This window comes from Aristolochia californica, unplaced genomic scaffold (genome assembly GCF_029961685.1).
Source record: "Aristolochia californica isolate CCGP_79_NKW_82.1479 unplaced genomic scaffold, dmAriCali1.0.hap1 SCAF_3, whole genome shotgun sequence".
Lineage (NCBI taxonomy): Eukaryota > Viridiplantae > Streptophyta > Magnoliopsida > Piperales > Aristolochiaceae > Aristolochia > Aristolochia californica.
In genome coordinates this window covers 1,123,536-1,149,202 of record NW_027181992.1, presented here as the reverse complement: position 1 = coordinate 1,149,202, position 25,667 = coordinate 1,123,536, and the positions used below count along the sequence as shown (strand labels likewise).

The window sequence follows — 25,667 nt, the reverse complement described above, 5'->3', positions numbered from 1 at the left end:
GTTCAATCACACCCCCCCCCCCAGCGATTGGGTTTTTAATTAAACTTTAATGAGTTATGCTCTTCTAAATAGTAAGTTGTGTTGATATGGAAATCTGTATATTTTGTGGTAATTGCGTCTAGGTATTGTCCAACAAACTATTTATCAATGGAGTATCAACTTCCTGTTTATGATCATCACGAATTGAATTATAATCAAATTGCTTTGGATCCTCAGCCAGTGTCTTGGGGATAACAACCAATACTGACTTGTTTGTGGAGAGGTTATCAACAAGAAGGTTTGAGTTCCAGTTTCTCTACAACTGGTATTAAGCTAAAGTAAAACAGGTAAAAGAAAAACTTTGGTGTAAAAACCTATGAATTCCGCACTTTGTTTACAGGATATACGAAACCTAACGATCCAGTCACGCGCCGAAGCCTATAAATGATTTTTCTATCCGCAAGGCTAATGGAACGCTTCAATGCGAAGGGAGAACAGAGAACGAAGGCTGCGGGTTACGTACAGAAAGCCATTGGAGGCGGATGGGAAAGAGAGATGAGACAAAAACCAATTCAACGGCAACCGCTACCGTTGGAGAATTTGGAAGGCGAATCACAGCAATGGTTTTGGTCCCATCTTCTTCTCCCTACTTCCAAGCTTCTCAACAAGCTTCGCCACCGGCAACTGAAAATACCCATTTCTCCTCTATAATCGACAGCGATGATTCTCAGAAACAGATATACGTGTCCAGAAAACGGCGGAGAAACAGGGGAGGCGGCAAAGGGGCCCGTCGCGAGTCTGTTGTCGTCGTCTCTCCCTTTTTTGAAGGGCCTGATGTATCTATATCTGGGCAAAGAGAAAATCAAGAGGAAAAAGTTGGTGGGGAAGAGATACCTTGTCCATCAACTGTTGTTTCCCCTTATTTTCAGAAGGCAGGGGCTAGTTGGAAGCGGGATGATGATGCTTATAGGAGGAGAACAGCTGAGGACAAGTGGAAGCCGCCGCGTTCAAATTATCCCCTACTACAAGAGGATCACGTTAACGATCCTTGGAGGGTCTTGGTGATCTGCATGCTTCTGAATCGGACTTCGGGAACCCAGGTGAGGCTGCAGGATTTGTTTACTCCTTCACTTTCTTCTCGATGAGATAATCTTTTTATGGTGGAAAATTTGCATTATAGGGAATAACGTATCGCTTTGTGCTTATCTTGGATGAGTTAGCTGTGCATAATATTTTATACAAGAGAGTAGGTCATCTGGTGTTTATAGTCAAAATCGTGCTTACTAAAGAATCAAAAAGTTGGCAGGAATAGAATATCAGTGATTTTTTTTTTTTTGGGTTCATTTTTCTTATGGGAGCAGATTCCATATTTCTTTTAGTGAAGTTCTTTAGATTTTATGACTATGTTCCTTCTGCTTGCTCAAGTGTGGATGAATTTACTGGTTAGGGATTGATTTGATAAGCTTAAGTCATGATATTGCCAAAACAAAGAAGCATGATATTGTGGTTTACAGACTATAAATTTAAAAATTTTATAGCCTATTGGGATAGTTTGGGTCCTTGACTCAGCTGAATGCAGAAAAATCTGTTGATTTAATTAGAATGGGAAAGCCATTAATTAAGTCCAACATTCTCAAAAATATACTGACTTATTTGTATTTGTAGTTCAGATGAAAGAAAAAAAAATGCACTTTCCATTATTCTTTTCTTTTAAAAGATAAGTCTTTTAAAAGATAAGAGTGAGAGAAAGAGAGAGAGAGAGAGAGAGAGATGCACAGAATTAGAAGTTATGGCTGCACATTTTGTTGTAGATTGCACTAATGATATCATGAATAAGTAATCGTTGTGCTCACCAAAGTTGTAAAACCTCTTTTGAGTGTGAGCAAAACATCGACTTGTTTGAGCTTTCTATCCCTTACTTCTTGCCATAAGGTAAGTTGGAAGTCAAGTTGAGACATGTTTGGATTCGTTGGAAGTTATGAACCTTTTTAGCATGTTTTAGTTTTGATGTTAAGAAGATAGCATGAAGTGATTAAGGCTTTCGATTTTCAGGGCCGCCTTTTTGGATTGTACAGTTCATGATTTCTGGTTTTGCTGAGGTGCTGTAGGACTGATGGTAAGCTTGTCTGTTGCATGCTTGCTTGGTGCTGAGCTTGTTCCTTGATCAGCTTTTTATGTATGATTGTGTTGATTTTGCAAGAAATAAGAAGATAACATCATGCACATCACCCAAGTATGTTGTTCAATTAATCAGTATGAATTCCAAGCAGAGTCTTTCTGACAGCAAAAGAAGTGTGTGGATTCCTTTATTCATGTTTTATTTCGCTAATACAATCACTTGCTTGATGCTCATAGTTATTTATCTTGGATTTTAAAAAAAAATTATATCATCAACTATATCTATGGTATCAAATCTCAGTAGATGAATTGATGACTTCATGAATGAGACTTCATTTCTAAAAGATCTGAACAGTTTCCATCTGGCTGTAAATAAAGGTCCTGGTATAAACCTTCTTTTGTATCACTTGCTTTGCATAGGATTTTTTTCCATGGGAGCAGCCAAGACCTAACCCAACCAGAAATTTTAGGTAAAATTTTTCAGAATCCAAATTTTGACGTGAATATTGTACCCCATAATGAAAATCATGTTATCATGCTTCTTCGATTGATGTTTGGCCATTTGCCATTTCAGGCTGGGAGAGTTCTGTCTGATCTCTTCGCCCTTTGTCCTGATGCAAAGACTGCAACAGAAGTTGAGGCAGAAGAGATAGAGAAAGTGATACAGACGCTTGGATTGCAGAAGAAAAGAGCTCAGATGATCCAAAGGTTTTCTATAGAATATTTACAGGAAGACTGGACTCACGTTACCCAGTTGCATGGTATCGGCAAGTATGCGTCTCTTGTCAGCTCTTCCCCAGCTAATGGCTAAAACTTTTCCTCTTCTCATTTTGATCTTATCCTCTTATTTTTCTTTCTTGTTCAGGTACGCCGCCGATGCCTATGCAATTTTTTGTACAGGTAAATGGAACAAGGTTCGACCAGAAGATCATATGTTAAACAAATACTGGAAATTTCTTTGCAGTGGCAGGAAAGTGTCGCATTAGCCATGAGGAGAAGAGGAATCCATCAAATCTTAACATTAGAGCTAAAACAATCATCATAAGTTAAAATACACATTTTTCGCATGTATTTCAGTATTTGCATTAGAAGCCGCTCATCGAGGTTGATGGTGGAGGTTTTATTTTATAGCTGCTATAAAACGATGATCAATGTTCAATGATCTTCACTTAATTTTCTGATGTATACGCTAAATCAACAATTATGAATTTTTATAGCAATTCGAGGGAATTCCTCGCTTGCATACGAATCTTTATTAACGAAGAAACAACTAAAACCAGAGAAAAAGGAGACAAGCAATCAAAATGAACATAAACAGAGTTTGTAAATTTGCGTAATTTTCTGATCAATGTTAGATTATTAATTGTACAACCAGCTAAAATTACATCAAATTAAACAACCCAAGACATTTTTAACTACAAACAACGGACATCCCACACCCTCCCGGCTCTACTGAACCAGTGGAGCAGGAGCAGATTCGGGTGCAGGTGCTGAAGCTGTCTCAGCTGCGGCCACCTTCCTCGGCCGACCACGCGATCTCTTTTCCAGCGGTGAACCCAGTGATGAACTTGAAACGACGGGACCGCCCACTTTCCGCGGCCTGCCGCGAGGTCTTTTCTCCTTCCCGTCAACTCTATCCACCTTTCTCGGTCTCCCACGGGGCCTCGGGGACGTTCCAACTGGCAACGAGATGCTCTGTGGCATCGCGGCAGTGGTCCCGCTGGCCATTCGAGTTATCGGCACCGCGGCTAATGTGGCGATTGTCATCGGGACGACAAACGAGTCCTTCCTCGGCCTGCCTCTAGGCCTCCGAGACAAAGCGGAGAGCCCCTCTGTCTTGGGCTTGGGCGGCCGGCCACGGCCACGCTTGGGGACGGATGGGTCGACGATGGGCTTAGGCTTGGGTGGCCGACCGCGGCCCCGGCCCCTGGGCTGGCCGAGAGAGTTAGGATTTTTAGGCGGATTCTTGGAAAGCTTGTAGGAGTGTTTAAGCATTTGGAGGACTCCTTTCTTCTTGAGGCGACGGAGGTGGTGGGAGAGGAGAGCCGCGTGCGAGTGAGGAAGGTTTGAGAAAGAAGTGTCGATGTACTTGACGATGGCCTTCCTGCTCGAACCCTTCTTCTCGTTGAGGTCCACGATTGCCTTGATGATCATCTGAGACACAAAAACAGGAAAAAGGATAATGATTTGTTAGGGTTTAGAACACGGAAAAGTTTCGACTTCCCTGGGTTCTATTCAGCTCGTTCACCTGCTCATACGGCGGGTGATGCGCGACCGGAGGAGTGGGGGCGGCGGCGACCACGGGAAGGTTGGAAGCCATCATCTCCGGAAAAGATCAGATCAGAACACCATGGTGGCCGAGAAATGCTCTTCTTTGTTTTAATTTTAATCATAAATAAGAGGCATCAATTTTGAAACCGTAATCTGACGGCTAGGAGGGGAAGAGCGGTCCCCATCGGAGAGCCCAGGAGAGTCGTCGATGCTTCTCCACGGATCGCTGACGTGGACGATTCAGCTTACTTTTTGCTACGATGTTGTTGGGTATCTCCCGGTCTCTGCCCTCTCGACAGGTGTCCGACTTGAGTTTATTACTCGAGTCCGCCTCCGGGCAAGCGCCCCCGAATCCCGGACATTGCCGGTACCCTGTCCTGATGGGACCCACCTCCGCCGTCAATTTATTCCCGAGAACCGGCTGAGTCCAAACTAGGTCGGCAGACACGATGGTAAGAGGTAACTGAGTTGGATCACAAGTCCGGAAAACCATGGCTGAAACAAGGTCACCTTTTTTATGGAAAAACCGATCACCTGTAAGATTGTAAAGTATTTTTTATTCCTTAATTTAGGTAAAATGGATCGCTCAGGTTTTCTGGTTAAGATGGCAAAGCCATCAAGGCTTCAAAAACATTGGCATCTCTTTTCACCATCATCAAATCCCATTATACAAGACATGAGTTAAAAAGCATGCAAAGAAATATCAGATGTAAGCATCTTAACAATTAAAAAAACATTGTTACCGTTATGTCACACATACATTTCTGCAGATAATATTAATTACATAAAGGGGGAAAAAGCCTATAGAGCACAATTCGAGCCCAAGGAAATTTAGAAGCCTGGCTAGAGCTGTGAACTAGGCTCCTCATCCAGAAGGTACAATCCATACTAAGTGCTTGAAGATGTTGCGTTACTGCTGAGGTAAGGCCTGAAGGTTTTGATGACTTCCTCATATGTAGGTCTCTTATAGTCCACAGCCTGCATGCAAACAATTAATTTCGTTTGTTGTTCAGGATGACATAGACTAGCCCCACTTCCCTTTTGAGAATTCCAAAAGTCGTTTCACCAAAATACCTGCTCAATGACTTCCTCAGGTGAGGTCCATTTCCATTCTGAGAATTCTGATTCAACTCCAGCACTCAAGTTGATCTCAGTATCATCCTTGGTGAATCTCATCAGAAACCTGCCAGTTCTCATGTTGTGAAAAAAGATGCATAAAAGAGTCATAAAAGCCAAGTTAAGAATCATAAACAACAAAAAGATTTTCGTTTTCAAGCAGTTGAAGCTAAGCAAAACAAAAACGAAAAAATGAATTGGGTTCTTTCTAGTAAGGAACTTACCCTAGTACATACACTCATAGTTCTCTAATTATTATTCCCAACTTTTATTTCACAAATATTTCTTTCTACTCAAACACCTATCTATACTTCCTTCTTACTTGTCAGGGATCCACTGTGTTACACATTTCATAGCTGGTTTATAAGTGTTAGTATGATTTTTATTTTCTAGATATTTTTCTCTCCTCACATTGCTGTTTGTACTTGTAGCTATTCAATATCCTTAACTGTTCTTTATCAGTCGCATGAACCGATAATCTTATTGCCTGGTGATGGACCTTGAGGATGCCCTAGATTGGGAAAACACATTATAAGCAAAAGAGAAATCTTGGATTTTGGAACACAATTTTTACCTAGAAACATAATTAAGCAAATATGGCCTGACATACATAATGTTATTGAAAATTACAGAAAATTAATAGTAAACAATTCTTATTTGATGAGAACTTCTATCGGAGCAAATAACTTATGAAGACTGATTCCTAAATCCTGCTGAAATTTTGTTAAAGAGAGATATTTGTGATGGATATATATGAGAGTCACAGTTTGTTTTCTGTTCAAAATTCTACCTACACCACCACTGCCTAGGTAGGGATTGGTGGAACTCCCGAGGAAATGCATCTATTGCTCCATGCTATCTCAAGGTCAATAATATCTTACCAGAATTGAAGAAAACTATGGAAGCAATATGAACCATATCTCCCAACAATTCTACTGATGAAACATGTAGGTTTTCCTTTTTGTAGACTTTTACCCTTGGGAGAGTGAACAACATGAGTACATCAAAAGATACTTCCAACAGAGAAGTTGGAACAATCAGAACAAAGTGACTGTTACAGACGAAAATGGAGACAGTAACAGTTCCAAGAGTTCCAAGTGATACAGCAAATTATGAATTTAGCAGAGATCATTTTAGACAGTTTTGTAGATTTTGAAAGACATAATATTCTATCACTGTGACATAAAACTCTAATGTCTCTTTGTTTAATATAACAGGACATGTAATTGCATCTATTGTCTAAAGATACACCAAAACTCACCACTTCTGTGCTTGGCCATTCCATTGTCCTCCCCATAAGCGGTTAACTTTGGCTTTAACAGGTGAGGGAAAATCATAGGTCAACCAGTGTGGTACCTGCCAAACAGCCAAAGTGCAACATCATGTATAATCATTAGTAAAAAGGAAAAAAAAAATGTAAGAAAGATGAGAAGTGGTAAATATTTCCTCAATCTAGTACTAGTTCATAACCTTTTTGAAGGATGTTAAACATCTTACCCTCCATGTGGCCAAATGGACAAAGGCCCACTCCACAGCTCATGACTTTAATATTACCAGAAAATTTAGATCTTACCTCTGCGACGATTTCAGCTGACACTATACCAGTTTCTTCGCATAGCTCTCTAAATGCTGCAGTTCTTGGTTCTTCACCATCATCAATGCTCCCCTGCATGATCAAGGTCAATCTGGGTTCTGAACCAAAAGGATGATTAAGAAACTTTTTAAGTGACAATGCGTCGTCTCTGTTATTGTACTTGAGATATGCAGAACTTGGCCTTTCTATGAAACCAAAGAAACAAAAATTTCATTGAAACAGAAACGGTTTAGGGTTTCTGGAGTGGTTGTAACTCTGAGAGCAGAAAAACTACTGGCAAGTTCCCCAAAAGGAGAGGGGGGGGGGGGGGGGGGGGGGGTGAAGAAGCATGAACGTGTAGCTCTGTTTCGAATTAACTTCCCCGACTTCTGAAAGGGAACTTGGAAGACAGTACTTTATCAGCAAATAAAGTATTCTGCAAAAAATTGTACAAGATGCCACTCCATCCGTGTTCTGCAATTTTCTGTTTCTAATGATATTCACAGAATTAATTAAACGTCGCAAACATGTATTTGCTGTATCTTCACACGTCCACTACCTGATCTTATAGGACCAGCCTGAGGCTTCTTGTCTTTTGAATTATACTAATTATTTCTCAGTTTAACCAGTAATTTAGAGCCGAGTAAAGTGAAAACGAATACCTGGGGCATCTGCCAGGCTCCGGGAACATTCAGTCTCGAAGCAACAAAGACCTGTACCATGAATTTCTCATATATCACTGCCTTGCGATGGTGAACTCAAACAGGAGGGCGGAGAGAGAAATGGACGAAGGAAAAGACTTATCTGAGACAAAACAAAAACTTGATAGTCGGCCACTAATTCTCTTTTGAGAAACGGAAAAATAAATTCAATTTCAACAACGATTAAAGAACGTTATTGAACTTCAGAAATTAGCGCAGAAAATCAAGAGTGTATCTCTCCATCATTTCGAAATCGTCAGATTCAATTTCCCCAAAGAAAAATTTCTATAATAACGATAATGCAACTTGTGGCAGACAACAAATGAAGAAAAAGACTAGCAATTTCTTTGCCGAAACACAGCTGAAATTACAAAAATCTGGATCAACTTAAAAGTAAAACCAACTCAGCTGAAATTCACATTTTCGAAAGTACCCAGCATACTAGTCCCCAGATCCATACCTAAGGCTACTTGAAGAAAGACAGAAGAAACCATCGCCGGATAACTAGGTACCTGATTCTGAGAATTAACTAGACAGACACCAATGTTAGGTCTGTACCCCGCGGGGAGCCCCTCCATAGCAGCCGGTTGAAACTCGCTTCAAAATAAACAGGGGGAGAGGGGGCGGATAAGACGAAGACGACACAAGCCTTCGGTTTGCTTGCTCCTGATGTGGTAAAGCTGAGCTCTCGATGTCCGCTAAGAGTCGCAGCATGATCTTATCTGGGCTCGGGGATTATTAATTAATAGAGAAAGCTGGAGAGGAGGTGTGGGCATCTGATGATGGATGGTTGCGACTTGCGAGAGTCAAAGTGCGCATTCGGAGAAAAAGAGGAGAGAAAAAGAAAAAGTAACCACCGTGAGGGTTGACTTTTTACGTCGAATAGAATCTAATCATTCTATTGTGTGGATTCTATCCCGTTGACAACGTAACGAGACACAGTGCGGGACCCACGCGGTTCGAAGTTGATTACTAGATAAGAAAATCCGACCCGACCCATCACTTGACAGTAGACCGCCTGCTGATTGGGAGCACTACGAGCCTTTGCTGACGGAATCATAATTCCCCGGCTCATCCAAAATCTTGGGACGGATATCCAAGGGTTTAGGGGGTTGACATCCAAATTACCTGTATTTGATTTTTTTTATTTTAGATTAAATAGGTTATTATTAAAACTCTTATATATTTTTATTTTTATCTTATGTGTTCGTAATATTTATTTTAGATGTTTTATTTTCATTTATAACAAAAATATGATAAGAATTAACTTATTACCAAAAAATATGTCAAATTAACTTATTTTATTTTTATAACAAAAAATATGATAAGAATTAACTTATTTTTACATTTTGACAATAAAATTTTTATCTCAATTTTGTATTTATTTTATTTTCTCCCTCAAATTCCATTATTTTGCTAGAGAAAATTTATTAGCTAAGAGAGAAAATTATTTTTTCTCTTAGTTAATCAAATTTATCTCACAAAATGATGAAATTTAAGGAGAAAATAAAATAAATAGAAACTTGAGGGATAATTTTAATCATCAAAATTTAAAAATATTATTATTTTTTATTTTTAAAAATTTTTCATGTGTATCCTAACAAGAAAAACTACATTTCTCTTTCAATTTCCACGGACATCTAAACTAGAAAAAATAAACCTTATTTTCCATGTGTTTAGAACACAAAAAGTGGATTCTTCTATTTTCACGTGGTCGACCATTAAACTTGCAAATCTCGATCGAAAACCGATTTGACTCAAAATTTCATATATCGAGATCAGATCGAATTAGACTAGGAAAACCCTGGTTAGCGACACCGTGAGCTCGTAACTGTAACGCAGCGAACCGAATCGATAGAAAAATGACGCAAGTCCACGACAAGAAACCGATCTAAAGCGAGCGAACAAAACGGAGAACTAAATTTTGTGGCAAAATTACTTTAGTATCCTCGTCAGCCTCGCTTTCCGCTCCGCGCTGCGCACGCTGTCCACTCCGAACTCCACACCTTGCGTGTGATTCCATTCCCCACATTTTTTTCCCTCCTTTTCCTCTGCAACACGATGAAATTACAGTACGAGATAGACATGGAGTAGGAAGACAGGGAGAGCACTATTGCGAAGAAGAAATGGATGATGACGTTGTTCAGAGAGTGTTCGAAGAAGGTGGCCGGGACTACACCTATCTCCACCATCCTTCCATTCTCCAATCTCTTCCTCTCCACGTCGTACGTTCCGGACTAAATCTTATTCGCATACTTTTCTTCCATAATTTCCCTCTACATTCAATTGTCGATGTCTGTCTTAGGTTTTCGTTTTTGTTTTTATATTCGAGATAACTTGTACTTTTTTTTGCTGGTTTCTATCTCTCTCCGTTTTTCGTGTATGTGCAACGCTTGATTTTATGACGATTGTCATACTTTAATTAGATCACGGATGGTGGCGATTCGTTTTTGCGGTGGTTGAAGCATTGCCGCTTGTTTCACGTTTATGTTGGTGTTCTGACTATGTTTCGCTGTGCTGCAGAACTTCGATCACGGGTATTATCTATTGGTGAAAGCAATTCAAGAACTGAGGGAAAAGAAAGAAGGACTGGTGACAGTTGGGATAGGCGGCCCCAGTGGATCCGGTAAAACGAGGTATAAGTTTTGGATTCGTCTCCGTTGGAAGAGACTTTGGTGAACTTGTGCGTTCTGGAAACGAGTGTTTCAGCTTTCTGAGTGTCTTACGCGTTTGAATGTCCTCTGAAGCTTAGCAGACAAGGTCGCATCTGTGCTTGGGTGTGTTGTTATATCCATGGAGAACTATCGGGATGGCGGCGATGATGGAAATGATTTGGAGTCCATAGATTTCAGTACTTTAATCAAGAACCTTGAGGTATCGTCTTCTTTCTTAATTCTAAAACCGTGGCGCAATTTTAGATTTAAATTTGTTCGAGACTTTGGTGATGAGTGACATTTATTTAGAATTTAGATGTGCACCTTCGACATGTCTGTTATGATGTTTATGTCCACTTAAAAAAGTAAATGCTGAGTGACAGCTGGAGGTATCAGTTGTATATGTGTTCTTAAGCATGGATAGTGGCAAACTCAGCTTAAGCTCTGCTAGCTTTCCTTATTTTGAGACCTGACAACTGAAAACAGGATTTAATCAGAGGTAAGGAGGCATTGATACCAGTATTTGATTTCAAAGAAAAAAGGCGAGTTGCATTAAGGAAAGTGAAAAGTTCTTCATCTGGGGTGGTATGTGTTCCTACTTGTGATGGTTTTTGAGTTCCTTCTACTACCAAGCACTGGATTACATTGTTCAAGATTTTATTCTGTTATATTTTACTTCTTATACAGGTGATTGTTGATGGTACCTATGCTTTACATTCAAAATTGCGGTCTTTATTGGACATTCGGGTTGCAGTGGTAGGTTGTGTTCCTAACTTATTTGTTTACTAGGTGGAACTTATGTTATTATCTCAGAGGTAACCTAAAACTGCAGATCTAAGGCAAAGTTTCCCTTTTTATTTACGTCATCTAAGTATCAATATCATACTGCATTTCTCTGGACTGTCGAAATAATTAATTACAACTAAAAGAGCCTCAGTGGTAATTGCCTATACGACTGTTTATTGATTGGCCAAATTATCATCGTGCAGAACCTAGATTTCAAATAGCATTGCATGACTTAGATTTCAAGCATTTAGAGTCATGATATATATCTGTATATATATATATTGCTACCATAAATTCGTTTGTGCATGTTAAAAAAGAAGTAACCATCAAAAGCATCACATATTTGACTCTGCTCCCAATTATTTGTGCTGATATGCGTGGATCCTCTGATAATAATTTACATTGAAATGCACATAAAAACAAACCAACGATAACAGAAATTTAAGTGTCACCACAAAATGATCATGGGGTCGGGTCTTTATTTTCGTATTCTTCTAAAATATTTCGTCAAATGGTTGGTGCCTACTTAGCTTTATTGAGGTCGACATATGGAGAAGCAAATGAATTTCAGATGGAATTAAACTTGGTGGTGTTACTGGTCTGTTCAGTAGTGCATAGACAACATCAACAGTGGATCATTAGTGCCTATGGTTGGAACAGAAATGAATGGGTATTTTCCTCTAAAGCTTCTATGCTTGGGTTGTTGAGATGTAAGTTCATATGGTTCTTTCATGAACAATTTGATGACTAGAGTGGGGCAATACTGGGACAGAATTGGAAGACAGTTGCTTGTAGTTGTCCGATCAGACTGGAACATATTGTGAATTGGACACTTCCACCAAATGGCTCCTTAAAACTAAAGTTTGATGGCAGTTTAAATCTAAGTCTGAGGGGAATTGGTGGGGTTATACACAATCATGAAGGTATCCTCGTCCTATCTTACTTGGGCCCCTAAAGTAAGGTAGGTTCAGCTGAAGCAGAGGTAGGGGCAGGCATTATACTTTATTATGAGAATTTCTCAAGCCACTTACTGTAGAAGGAGATTCCCCTGTGGTAATTACATGGCAATAGAGGAAGTTGATCGACCATGGAGGTTTGTTCACTCAAAGTCGATTTTATGGACTCATGTATTATGTTCAGCAAATTCTCTAGCTGATACATTTGCTAAAGCAGGGAATTTACACGAACAACTTGTTGTAACTATTTACTGAATGTTGTAATATCCTGTCTATAGTTTTCTGTAAAAAATATTTATAGATATGCAACATTAAAAAAAAATCAGCAGGAAATAAGTAGGTGAAAACTGTTATAGCTATCTGATTTGTTAAAACATTATTTGCATGAGCTAGTAAATACTGAGACTACATCTCAGACAAGAAATGCTTTTTGAACAACATGTAAATATTCTCAAAAAAAGAAAAATGGGCAGGTAGTTCTACATAGTTAGTACTAAGGATTTTTAGACAGGAAATAACTAACTATTATTGTCAATAATTGTGTACATTGCACGGCATCCATCTTGACCTTGAAGATTCCAAGATTTATGGAAGTTCACTCACCAGTCATTTGGCTGTGCAGGTTGGGGGTGTTCATTTCAGCCTTCTATCAAAAGTACGATACGACATTGGAGATTCCTGTTCATTGGACTACCTAATTGACAGTATCTTCCCATTGTTCAGAAAGCACATTGAGCCAGACCTTTATCATGCTCAGGTTGGTGTTACAGCTAATTTCTCCTCCTGTTTTCCTATAAGAATTTTAATAAATCTTCTGAACTGTATGCAGATCAGAATCAACAACAGCTTTGTTTCATCCTTTAGAGAGCCCTATTACAAGCTTAAATGCAGGAGTGAGGTCTCTGATTCTCAATGTGGACGGGAAGTTCATGATTAGAGTAATGATTTATGGTGTATGAAGATCTGCAAGTGTGCTTAACTTTGCTATGACACAAAAGCTAGAGATTGTAGAATTCCCAAAAATGAACAAAATAGGCAAATTGAGGAAGGATACATACATTATTAGTTTATTGATGTTTGAATGTATGAAGACCTGCAAGTGCACTTAACTTTACTATGATAGAAAAGCTAAAGATTGTAAAACTCCTAGAAACACAAAGTAGGCAAAGTAAGAAAGGAAACATACATCTTTCTTTTTTAAGTCTTTGTGGTTCTCATCTCCAACTGCTAACAGTAGGTGAAAAATATGTGAAAGTTTGTTTTTGTGTATACTGTATTTGGCCTCATTGTCTCTTGTAACTTTTAGGAAAGCACACCATTCAGGAAAAAAAGCTAGGAACGCTGAAAATGGGCTTTTGCTCTATTTTAAACTGAATGAACTTAAAAGATGAAATATTATATCCTAAAAACTGTTGAAATAGCATATATGGTTATCTATCTTTCCCATGTCTAACTTGGCTCATCAAAGATGGTTGGGGTGTTTATGTTTCCTCCCTGGACAGTCCAATGTTTTAAAACTTTTAATTTTGGTTCAAGAATAGGTTTTTGGTGACTATATTCGTGCTATGCTGTAACTTAGGCAGATTGAAACTGAACAAATTGGAGATGTTGGGCGGTTGACTTAAAAACTTTTTTTGACTGACTTGTAAAATCATGCCTGGACAACATGATGAAATTGTTTTTGAACTGCATCTTTTGTTTTGTATTTCTTGCACAATTTGTGGACCTTCAAAATTAATTACTTAATTTTTTTAAAATGGGAAAGGGTGCAGTGGTAATAACTTGGTTTCAAATTAAGCTCCTGTTTCCTATTTGTTGTCATTGTCCAGATTTTGCTTTGTAGTTCACTAAGTGCTTCTGTAGTAAGGATGTCTTGCTTTTTGACAGTCTTCAAAACGACACGCAGCTTACTCTTTCCAAGGAAGCGAAGCACAAACCGAGAAGTGAGTTCAAAATTTGAAGTTTTTCTGTAATCTTGTATTTCATTTGTTCAGTCGCACTTTGGTTTCCATAAAAGTAGTTGCACTATTGGGCCATCTCCTGGCATTTCAAGTTATCTCATCTTATTGAAGTATATAGTTGACATTTAACTCAATTCTCTTTCTCAGTTTCATTGAGATGTATCTGAGGCCTCCATCTGCAAGTGAAGAGGCAAGGACTAATGATTGGATAAAGATGAGACAGTCTGGTATTAGATACTATTTGTCACTGGGTGATCAGAGAATCGTTGACAAGAACTACATTATAAGGCCAAAAGCGGAGTTTGAGGTTACATTGATCTTTTTAGTCTTTATTCGAGTTTGGTTCCTTAGTTTAGAAATGTTACCTACTCTTGTTATTTAATGTCTGAAACTTGCATATTTAAATGGGATTCATGCAGTCCATGCAAAACTTGTCGGTTCTTAATATTGTCCCTTGCACGTAATAAGAGATGCCTAAAATGCAATCACCATGAGGCCATTTCTTGATTTTTATAGTATATACTTCCTCATGACCGAACCTAAAGCGTTTTTATATTATCTGCTGCTGAATGATTACGCGTTGTATTTCTCTCTTCCAGGTTGGACGCATGACTCTTGGTGGGCTACTTGCATTGGGGTACAATGTTGTTGTCAGTTATAAGCGTGCATCCAGCTTTGTTAATAATGGCCAAATTACCATGTCCTTTGAATTCATTGACACCCTTGATGAGACATTCTTAGTTTTGAAGGGTACTGATCGCAAAGTAAGCATTTGTGCTACAATCTGCTTGATGTTTGTAAGCACAGTGTTTAGTTATTATTAAGTCAGTTATGTTTGATTCTGTTAGGGGTGTAAAAATCAAGATTTGGGTGAAGGAAGAGGAGAAAAGATGAGAGAAAAAGAGAAAGAAGAAGAAGAGCTTTTTTAAGAGCCTGCTAAGGCTTGGTTGGGAATCATACACAAATTCCCAGACATCTTAAATAACTGTTTTGAGCTACAAAAAAAAATGCCATTATACACTTAATAAACATCAAACTCCTTATCTCCCTAACTACACATCCTATATACATGAAAATTTAACCAGTAACATAATTTAACATTTAGAATAAGATTACATAAAGAAAATTAACCACAGAGGCAATAAAATGACTAAAATGCCCCCCATTAGATAAAATTACCAAAATACCCCTGGAGGTATTTTCTAACAAGGGAAATTTGGAAGCACATAAAATTATGATGAGCTAGCAAATATTGAATTGACGTTCCCTGAATTTCCTAAACCAGGTGCTTTTGGGAACAAAATCGACTTAAGCGGTCAAATAAGTTGCTGTGACTGGAGGAACTATGGGATTAAGGTGTTGATATCACCTAGATGTTGGATTAAAGCACTTGAATAGCCATCAAGAACTAGTTTGACTTGCAAGTTTACACTATTGAGGTCCTCGGGACGTACTAAGAACTCACCTGAGGCTCTGTGGTTCATATTCATGAACTTCTTGGAGTTTTCTTCTACAATATATTTAGCTACTTGAGTAACTTGTTGATTGCAAGACCATTTTTCATGTGAAATAATAGATTGGGGGGGGGAGTTGTGATATTTTTAATTCATATATCATACTTCAAATTTTGAAATAATGGATGTGGATCTTTAAACACTTTTAGTTGTTCTTCTCAGGTAATTGGAGCTGAGGCTTCCAGGATGGGTATAAAAGGACCATGGATAACAAAGTCATATCTAGAAATGATTTTAGAAAGCAAAGGCATGCTACAGTTCTCCTTTTTAAAAACTTCGCATTTAATGAGTGGTTGCTTCTTTTCTAATTATTTAATACTTGTCTTGCAGGAGTTCCACGTCTTAATACACCCCCGCCTATGAGCAGTGCACCTTTGCCTGGGAACCAGGAAAAGGTGCTTATAGCCCCAAAGCCAATCCGGGTAACTCCAAACCTTGTTAATAGGCTGGAGGATCAGTCTCAGCCATGGACACGATCTCCAACAAAGTCAGAAATGGATCCAATGGTGGTGACATGGCGTTTCATCTCGTGTGGTCCATCACCTGGTGGCAAATCTGTTTCATGGTTTTGATATGTAGTTTCTTATAATTATTTTCTTTTGTATTATTTTATAATTTATTTACCCTCTCTCATGAAGCAACTGCAAACACTTCTGCTTTGAGGGACATCATCCAGCTTGCTCCAATGCCTGATTCGTATGATCTGGACAGGGGTTTACTTCTTTCGGTCCAAGCGATTCAGGTGAATGACATTTCCTTTCTGCGGCTTGTTCTTTCTTCTTCATCATTACCTTTTGTGGTGTATCTATAGATTTTGATTAATAATATTGGACAAGCAGAAGTGCACTTTGGCAAGTGTTCTCAGAATATTTTGAATTAAGCAACAGAAATTTCTCTTTACCTCTCTCTCATAATTGTTTACTTTTATTTTTCAGGCACTATTGGAGACCAAGGGCCTCCCAGTTATTGTAGGCATTGGTAATATATGTATAATTTTCATGTTCATATTATAATTTACTTATTCATGCTTCCCAAATAGGTTTCATGAATGCTTTGCAGTTCTTTTCAGCTCTAGTTAAGTATTGAATCACTAACTGTTAGTGGCTTTATTATGTGGTTAGTCGTGATTATTTTTCTTGGTTTAAATTACAATCATGGAAAAAAACTCTTCGAACTCTTAAGGCTAATGTGATAATGATTATATAAATGCCTTTTTGTGGAAGAATTGGGAAGACTAGTTTAAATTTCTAAGGATTTCCAAAAGAACTCAATGTTTCTCTATATAATTGTTTCAGGAGGTCCAAGTGGATCTGGGAAGACTAGTCTGGCTCATAAAATGGCAAATATTGTTGGTTGTGAAGTCATTTCATTGGAAAGTTATTACAGGTCCGAACATGTGAAGCATGATGATTTCAGTTCGTTGGATTTATCTTTGCTTTCAAAGGTATGATTCTAGCTTATCCATTGAAAAACTAATTGACATTGTTTTGTTGGTATATTTCCCTAATTCTGTTGCAAAAGAAATACATTGCTGCCTCTCAATGATGTAGTCATGTAGGACAGCAAATTGGTTTACTTTAGGCAAAGCTAAAAATTTAGGACTATAAACTAAAGACAGAGGATCTTGCTAACAATTTCTTTAGGCTTGGACAGAATTTAATTGAATACTGCATTCAAAATAAAACTTAAATTTAGACCTTGAAAATAATATGAACATCAACAAAACATCTATCAGTAAATTGGATGAGAAGGAATTGCCTCTATAATTGATGATCTTCTCTGCTCATATAATGAAGTGTCAGATCCTTCCAAAATGGAATATGTATTGGAATTCATAGGAATTCTTGGTTTTAATAAGGTTTCAGGGAAAAGATTAAGAGCCTAGTACCCCTGTCATTTGATTCAACTGCAAAATGAAAATTATTAAGGTTTGAAGAAGAAAATGTCTTTCGCTAACCTCATATTTTACAATTTCTTCATCCCATTCCGTGGACAGTGGAAGAATTTTTCTGTTATCTCCGCCCCATCACCCAGTCGCTCGCCCTTGGAGCCCCCCTTTGGTCAGGCTCCATCAAGCCAAGCTTTGATGGATTCTTTAGGGGAAACCCTGGCGGCCTGTCAGGGTATTGAGGAGTTTCTAGGTCCTTTGATGGTGCTGTCTTCATCTCTGTTGCTGGTCCTTTGATTGTAATGCATTCAAAGAGTGAAATTAAGTGAAATTCGAAGAATTTCCGACTCTCTCACAGTGGTTACTGCTGGTTAGGGAAGACTGGAGAGTGGAGACTCTGGAAAGAAGGAAACTGCCATATGCCAAATACCGATTTTCCTGAAGCCCTCAAGCCTGAAGGTTAAGTAAATGAGCCAGCTTGTGAGCTCGTGAACCGAACCAGTGCCTAGCTAGAGTTTGGCTCGTTTATTTAATTGAGTGCGAACCCGAGCTCTAATTCGATTTGAGATTGGGATAAACCGATCCAAACTGAGTCGGGGCTGAGCCGAGCTCAAACTATTCGCGAACTGGCTAGGTTCGATGCCACCCCTATAAAAAACCTTCATTATCTATCTTTTCCATCCTTGATTGGATATGGTGACTTCTTTGGTCCGATATTTGCATGTTACCTACAAAGAAGCACTAAATAATTAATGGCAAACTTTCTCTTATTTTAGTTGCAATATCTGTGGAAGAAGTGAAAAAATAATACTAAGAAATAAAAATAACGGATGAGGGGAAAAACCTGAATGACTTGGAGAATTGGCCAAGTGGAGAGCTGAAAAAAAAATCTTCACTGAATTAGGGATGGGAGCTTGAAAATGATATCTCTCATATTCCTTGATGGTCTTGTTCTATTTGACCATTTTAGACTTCATATTTTCCTCATTTTGTTGAAGTGAATGACCAAAAACCTGTTAATAGTATACTTATCGGTGTCTCTTTAATGGGTTAGCAGTCAAAGTGGAACAACTTTTGTTTCCTTGGCTTTTTCATGTCCCTCATGGTTTTTCTTATTTATTGAATGTTGTTAATTTTTAAACTTATAATTATTTGAACATGGCAGGCAGTGAGGAGAGTATGAATGCAACATCTCATGTTCTTATTTCACTTTTGATCTTTATATCATTTGCTATGTGTAGTTTATAGTTAACATGAAAATTTTTTACTCGTAGTTAATATCAAATTCTTAACAAGGTTAATGTTAGGAATTAGACGCCCTGATTCCAAACTAACGAGAGCAATAATAATAATCGTGGAAGAAGGAAAAAAACAAGCACGGAAAAAACACAAGATTTATATAGGTTCGCCTCAAGGTGAGACTACGTCTTGTCTTCCGCCGCTGCAATAATCCACTATGAAGATGAAATAGTTTACAAGAGAAATCGCACACACTTACAGGTGTTGTTTTTCTCTAACCTCTCTCGGCCGCAACTGATGCTCCTCGGATTGTGATAAAACCCTAATAGTGGCGCCCCAAATATAAAGAGAAAATTAGGGCAACTGCGATACAAGAGTGAAATTCCCAAACTGCCCTTAATGAAACAACAATTAATATATCGTGGACCTTGCAGGGGCTCTGCCCCCACTCCCCCCAACAACCTTACTGCGAAGGTCAATCCGCGTACCGACTCAGCTTAGGGCGTTGATTAGGCTCCACAACTTCACAGTTAATACTTAAACAATGTCTATTGAATACTTGAGGAGGTATTTCCTACTTCATGACATGTTTGACCTACATTCTTTTTTATTTTCCCTTCAAACTTTTCGACTAACTTGACAATTTATTAAACCTATAAGGCTAATATTGTAAACAAATTATAACTTAAATGTCCATGATTGGCTTATCAAAACCCAGCCTGACCAAAAAAATTGTTTTTTTTATGTGGGTTCCTTTCATCTTCCCACCCCACTTTATTTGGGACAGGTGGGCGATTTTCCCATTTGAAATTGTCCAGTTAGCATACCATCCCCCTAGCTAATCGAAAAAGGCTTTCTGGAACTTAGTGGATATAGAATGTGCACATTGGAAGAACTTTTGAGGGGAACTCTCACTCAGTAGGAGTTTCAGGAAGCTTTCTAAGTTCAATCTCCTCCCTGGTTTCATTACAATGGAGAATTGGAAGGTTGTTGTTTCCCCTCTATGGTTCTTCACAGAGCTCCCTCTGCAGTTGGGTTGCTGAAGCTCTACCTTGATGGTTGCTACAAAGGACACCAGGGACAGTTGAGGGAAAATATGCCATCAGAGGCACCCATAGGGTGATTGTCTGGTACTTCGTTTTTGGAAATATGATTATATGATTGTCTTTAATTGCTGGTAAAAAAAATACAGTGAAGGCAACAATATTTATCTCTCAAGCCACAAGAGGAAAGGGATCACCAACCACCATCTTATTAGCAGCCCTTAGTCAAATATATCTGACGTCTTATTAGCAGCCCTAAGGTGTGCTGCCAAGATACGAGTAGAAAATTAAATAAAATATATAAATGTTGCCTTACCGCCATGATAGGGATGGTATTTTTTTTAATAATCCAAACTGATCACAATTGCAGAATGTCCCTCTCTTATAACCAGGGATGAAAATTTCTGGACATATAGCTTGAAACCTTGTCTGGTCCATTGTTTTCTTAGGTTGTTGTCATTCTCCTGAAGCAGAGGTGTTTGTGCCCTTGTTCATGGCCTAGGTTATTCTGCCTTACTTTATCTGAGCCTTTCCATATTGAAGGCAACTTGGTGGCTGCTATCATCTGATTTTTAGGGAGAAGACTTTTTGTTGGTTATTTCTCTAGTTTTATGACAAGATCCTTGATATTTGTTGGGTATGTGACAGTCACAGGCACTTGCACACCTATAAGTGCTAGTGAACTAGCTGTTTCCTTGCTAATAGAATCTCCCCTTTGTTTAGTTGCTGTTATCTTTCCTTTGCATGTATTCCATCTCTTTGGGTGAGCTTTCTGGTCAGCACTTGCTCTTCCTCTTTGATGAAAATTTGATTGTGTCATTGTTCTCAAACAAGGAAGAAAGAAAGAGTAAGGAGATTTGTTAGAGGTGATAGAGTAAGTATAAAGAGAGTGATAAAAGAAAGGAAAAGGAAAAAGGAGGAAGCCATCATACATTGATTCTGGATTTCACTTCTAAGAGAGCTTTACACTTAACAAGGAAAGCAAATATCTGCAGTGTTCACTCATAGAACTGATTTGGTACAACATTCTAGTGGGTTTTGTAGTCACCAACTATAAACTTAATTGTTCAAATTAAAGCATCATATATATAAGACTAAGAGCAAAGATATTTCTGATAAATCACCAAAAAAAAATTATGTTGCTAAATCTACTGAAGTTGTACATACTCTAATTTTTGGCTCAATAGGCTGAATAGCCAATTTCTTCTGTTTCTTCCTGGAGCAAGCCATAATTCTTGATTTCCTAGCACACAATTGCTTTTATTTTATTTTATTTGGAAAAAGGCGGCTTTTAGTCAAGGTGGAAGCCAAAGAACAAAACTGTGAAGGGTTAGGCAAGGGGGTACACACAATAACATTTAGTAAAACCGATTTTGTTTCGTCCAATCTATGAAGGGCCTCATAGTACCTATCTAGGAAAAGTTGAAAGTGTTCTGCCTAAAATTATATTTCTAATGTTCGTCCAATCTATGAGGGGCCTCATAGTACCTATCTAGGAAAAGTTGACAGTGTTCTGCCTGAAATTATATTTCTAATGTCATTGTGTCTTTAAATTTAATTGTTGGGACGTGCTGGGTGCTGGATATTTTTCTCCTCAGAAAATTAGACTCTTTCTACCATTTTTTTTATAATCTTTATCTATTTAGTTTTTAGCATTTTCATTCTCTTGGAGGGGTTAGATATGTATTTCCTGCCTTTTGCTTGGAGACTCTTCCTTACTAGAATGAGGACCTGTCTCCATTTCTTCATCCCATACCCCCTAAACTGCTCGCTCCATCATTTGGCTCCTTGTTGTGTTCTAGTCTGTCCCTAAATTCTTTGTTGTGGAGGATCTTCTTAGTAATCTGATTGATTTTATATTTTGTTTGTTTTTGCTTGTGCCTTTCTTTGTTTTTTCCTTTTTCATTTCCCTTCTTTTGGGCTCTTCACAAAGCCTCCTTTGTAGTGGCCAAGACCTTTTCCCCTGTATCCACTCCCTTTGTCCCTTGCAGTTTTTAGCCTTTGTCCCTATTTGCCTGGGCGAACCCCTGACTTGCTTCCTTGTTGCTAAAGAATTGCTTGATTTTACTTCACAACATATATATATATATATATATATATTTAGAGGAAAAGACACTGCTAGCGTTATTTATTACCTGTTTCTTTTTGTGGAGATTATAGTTTTTCAGCTTCTCCTGGGAAAAAAATTCCCATGCGTATGCACTTTTGCCTAAGTTAATGTCTTCCATGTAATTTGGTTTAAGGAAAACAGAATATATGTGCCAAAGAAAATTGGTAGGCATTGTCTAAGGACTTCCATTTTGCAGAATATTGATGACCTAAGGAACTGCCGCAAAACAAAAGTGCCATTCTTTGATTTTGAGACTTGTTCTAGGAGTGGATTTAAGGAACTTCAGGTTTCTGAAGATTGTGGAGTCGTAATTTTTGAAGGAGTATATGCTCTACATCCAGAAATACGAAAATCCCTTGACTTGTGGATAGCAGTTGTTGGGGGAGTTCACTCGCATCTCATTGCTAGAGTTCAAAGGGACAAGAATCGGGTTGGATGTTCTATATCTCAAAATGAAATCATGACAACAGTATTTCCAATGTTTCAGCATCACATTGAACCTCATCTAGTTCATGCACATTTGAAAATCCGGAATGATTTTGATCCTGTGCTTTCTCCAGAAAGTTCATTGTTTGTTCTGAAAAGCAATAAGAAGGTAAGCTATGTGATCATTTGCTGTTTATTTAGTTATCTCACTTGCCTTATAAATTTCTCCACTGGCGCTAAAATTCTCATGTTTTTTGAAACTTCATATTAGGTTGCATATCAAGATATAATGAGAGTACTTGACCCTGGGAAAGTATGCAGTTCTGTTCAGAATTTTACTGACATATATCTAAGTCTCCCTGGAACACCTTCAAATGGGCAACTGGCAGAAAGTGAATGCATACGAGTTAGAATTTGTGAGGGAAGATTTGCATTATTGATCAGAGAGGTTGTTTTATTTTCTCTTATGGAACACCTATTTGCCTCATCTTCCTCCATCACCATTTACTTTTCTTAACTTTATTTTATGCTTTAATATCTTAGACCTTTCTTAACAGTACTTAATTTTTTTTTACCTGTTTAGCCTATACGGGAAGGGAACTTTATCGTGCAGCCAAAAGTGGATTTTGACATCAGCGTTAGCACAGTTGCTGGCCTTCTTAACCTTGGGTAATTGGTGAATTTCTTTGTCTTCTCCATATCATAAAATTTTTTGTATTCCTTTCAGTAAGTTTAAGTAAATATATCGTATCTTATAATGTTTTGTAGGACCATCACTTATACTACAGATCTAACACGTGTCCTGAATTTTGTGACATTGATAATTCAAAAAGGGGGGGTTTTAGCAATCTTTGTAATTCAGAGAAGGGGCACCTCGACTTTCTTGACCACCAGAAAGTAGCTGGCATCTTCTGCCTTTTTTTTTGGACTAAAGGGAGTCAAGTTGTAAACTGTTCAAATTAAGATTTGGCTAGGTTTTGATATTTCATTACCTAGCCATTATTTACTTGAAGCTTCATTTTTTATTTTTTATTTTGTTAAGAATGATGAAAGAATTCTGTTTGGGAGAGATAACAGAGATGTTGCACTGTTTTTATACACTCATGTTGCTAGCAGCTTAAATGATATCTTTATTTTGATTGTCTATATCAGGTATCAAGCCGTAGCCTATATTGAAGCATCTGCACTTATTTACCAAGATGGCAAGGTTTTGTTATCATTCCACTTGCACACTTTGATTTGGGGAAGAAATTTAAAAAACTAGTAAATATTTGCCCCCATAGTTATCCATTGAGATAAGTACAAGTGATTTATTTGATCGAGAATGAGAATCTACCTTACTTTTTTCTTCATGGTATTGGTTTCTAAAATAAGTGTACTTCCAGTAGTACGCATTGTCTGTGGCACTGGGGTATCATCTTTGGGATCCATCAAATCAAGTTCAATTATCTATGAGCTCATTCCACTTAAAAGAAAAAGTAACTATAAAGAAATCAATGTTCCTGTAAACTCTCTTACTCATTCGATGTTTAGTCCTCTATATAACATTTTTCTTGATATCCACATGTTAAGTTCTGCTAGCATTTGCAAAGTAACATGGTTGAGAAGGAAAATATTAAAATAATATCCAAGTTTATTGGCCAACTTAGATTATTATGTCCAATGTAATTGTTTGGAATCATGTTTTCCCAACTAAGGAGGGGGGTTTCCCACAAATCTCTCATTGTAATGGACCTCCAAGCCCCAGTTTCAATGAAACCACATTTTTTCTCAAAAAAAAAAAAAGGATCATCTTGTGAAATTGGAAAGAAACTCAAATAGTGTCGAAGTTTGTGGCCAACTTGGATTATTAAGTGAAAACTCTTCTTCCCCACTTAATTGTGAATTTGTGTGTAAAAGATTGTCTGCCACTGTGAAAAGGATTATCTGTGGCACTGTGAATTGAGACAAGAATTTGAGCATTCTATGTGGAACATGATTTTTTCAATTGTTCTCAATCAAGTCTTCTCAATTTTAATATTATTGGTCGAAATTTTGAGCAACTCTTAAATATCTTAATAAAAGCATGAATTTATCCTTTATCGAAAAGAAAAAGCTTGTATTTAGCTGCTGTGCTGCTATTTAGGACAGTGAATTGACATTGCTCTTTTCGTGTGTCTTTTGTATTAGATTCTTATTGAGGTTGATCATCTGCAAGATGCTCCAAGCCCATATCTTCAAATTAAAGGAACAAATAAAGAAGTGGTGGCAGCTGCAGGATCTGCACTTGATTTAGATGGTTCATATACGACCAAGGTGTCTAATATAACTGTCTATATGTGTTTAGTGTCTTCAGAGTGTTTGTTTTCGTCTAAATCAGTTACTGATTATCTTGATTGATGTTGCAGACCTATCTTCAGATTATCTTGGACAATTTGCCCGCACTTGAAAGAAGTTCCACTGGTATCCATGGCCGGCAAGCTATGAAATTGCAGGAACTCGTGGATTATATTCAGTCTCAAGTAAGTAGACCGGTTAATCTATTTTTCATTCTGCTTTGAATATATAAACTTTGATTTTTGACTTTCTGCATTGATATTGTCTTCCTTTTGCTGGTCTTACGTGTGGTGGAGCAGGGTGGCTATTCAGGGTCAGAATCATCCCCAGGCCGGAGAGATGCTTTGCCTATGGAAAGCATCATTGAAGATATACAGCTACGCATTAAAAGACTTGAGCGTTGGCATACAATTAACACGGTAGTTTCTTGGATTTACTCACAAGTAATTAAGCATCTATTGGAATTGACAGGATATCAATTTTCCATTTCATTCACTGTTTACAGGTACTGTGGACTTTTTTAATGTCGGCTCTTGTTGGTTACTCACTCTACCAAAGGAAGCGTCAATGATGTTGTCAACTGACTGCAGATGCTTTTCTCAACATGCTACAAACGGAAGCTAACTTGTTCATTACCTGATTAATCTGGTAACATCTTCATAGCCTTGTTCCGTTAATGCTATAAAATTACCCACACATATAAAGACTGGATGTATATTCTCACACATTGTTTTGAAGGTCGCTTTGACTAGTGACTTCTAACAAGCCCAAGTGCAAACCAGTCCTTGATACCAAGTTAGCATTTCCCAAATAGAATCCGTGTTGCATTCTTTTTCCTTTTTCTTAGCCCAATTTCATCTTGGAAAATGACTTGTAACAAGCTAAATGTAAAAGCAGTCTCTGTTCTCTCCAGCTTTAGACACTTTTCCAAAATTCGAGAGCGATTGAAATGGGGGCACTTAAATTTGATAACAATAAACAAAGTTTTTTTTTGTGACTCGGTGGTTGATTTTATT

At 38.0% G+C, this 25,667-nt stretch overlaps 4 protein-coding genes across 8 annotated transcripts; 2 read left to right on the top strand and 2 right to left on the bottom strand.

Moving 5' to 3' along the window:
- The first annotated feature begins 467 nt into the window (after window positions 1–467).
- On the top strand, window positions 468–3,304 carry LOC137960455 (methyl-CpG-binding domain protein 4-like protein). The gene is made up of 3 exons (XM_068808091.1): window positions 468–1,079; window positions 2,672–2,868; window positions 2,963–3,304. The coding sequence occupies exons 1-3, from the start codon at window positions 522–524 to the stop codon at window positions 3,081–3,083; spliced, it is 876 nt and encodes a 291-aa protein (XP_068664192.1). The 5' UTR covers window positions 468–521; the 3' UTR covers window positions 3,084–3,304.
- A 98-nt stretch (window positions 3,305–3,402) lies between these two features.
- On the bottom strand, window positions 3,403–4,445 carry LOC137960163 (HMG-Y-related protein A-like). The gene is made up of 2 exons (XM_068807673.1): window positions 4,346–4,445; window positions 3,403–4,251 (listed from the first exon to the last, which is right to left on the bottom strand). The coding sequence occupies exons 1-2, from the start codon at window positions 4,418–4,420 to the stop codon at window positions 3,547–3,549; spliced, it is 780 nt and encodes a 259-aa protein (XP_068663774.1). The 5' UTR covers window positions 4,421–4,445; the 3' UTR covers window positions 3,403–3,546.
- A 583-nt stretch (window positions 4,446–5,028) lies between these two features.
- Window positions 5,029–8,492, bottom strand: LOC137960279 (nudix hydrolase 25-like). 3 transcript variants are annotated; one of them, XM_068807847.1, is made up of 6 exons: window positions 8,271–8,492; window positions 7,720–7,770; window positions 7,058–7,150; window positions 6,746–6,840; window positions 5,443–5,551; window positions 5,029–5,346 (listed from the first exon to the last, which is right to left on the bottom strand). In XM_068807847.1, exons 1-6 carry the CDS (start codon window positions 8,334–8,336, stop codon window positions 5,257–5,259), a joined length of 504 nt encoding a protein of 167 aa, XP_068663948.1. In that variant the 5' UTR covers window positions 8,337–8,492; the 3' UTR covers window positions 5,029–5,256. The 3 variants fall into 3 exon arrangements, with proteins under 3 accessions (XP_068663948.1, XP_068663950.1, XP_068663949.1); XM_068807849.1 differs by having other exon boundaries at window positions 5,030–5,346; window positions 7,720–7,861; window positions 8,317–8,489; XM_068807848.1 differs by having other exon boundaries at window positions 5,030–5,346; window positions 7,720–7,861; window positions 8,271–8,314.
- A 1,286-nt stretch (window positions 8,493–9,778) lies between these two features.
- Window positions 9,779–25,648, top strand: LOC137958850 (uncharacterized). Of its 3 annotated transcripts, XM_068806027.1 has the most exons (23): window positions 9,779–9,983; window positions 10,282–10,394; window positions 10,506–10,632; window positions 10,899–10,997; window positions 11,100–11,168; window positions 12,777–12,911; window positions 12,984–13,052; window positions 14,042–14,097; window positions 14,263–14,422; window positions 14,715–14,879; window positions 15,792–15,876; window positions 15,960–16,175; window positions 16,268–16,371; window positions 16,565–16,607; window positions 16,925–17,073; window positions 22,106–22,504; window positions 22,607–22,783; window positions 22,919–23,004; window positions 23,488–23,542; window positions 24,505–24,630; window positions 24,723–24,836; window positions 24,951–25,070; window positions 25,157–25,648. In XM_068806027.1, the coding sequence occupies exons 1-23, from the start codon at window positions 9,885–9,887 to the stop codon at window positions 25,220–25,222; spliced, it is 2,832 nt and encodes a 943-aa protein (XP_068662128.1). In that variant the 5' UTR covers window positions 9,779–9,884; the 3' UTR covers window positions 25,223–25,648. The 3 variants fall into 3 exon arrangements, with proteins under 3 accessions (XP_068662128.1, XP_068662129.1, XP_068662130.1); XM_068806028.1 differs by lacking the exon at window positions 9,779–9,983 and having other exon boundaries at window positions 10,317–10,394; window positions 10,514–10,632; XM_068806029.1 differs by lacking the exon at window positions 9,779–9,983 and having other exon boundaries at window positions 10,335–10,394; window positions 10,511–10,632.
- The last annotated feature ends 19 nt before the right edge of the window (window positions 25,649–25,667 follow it).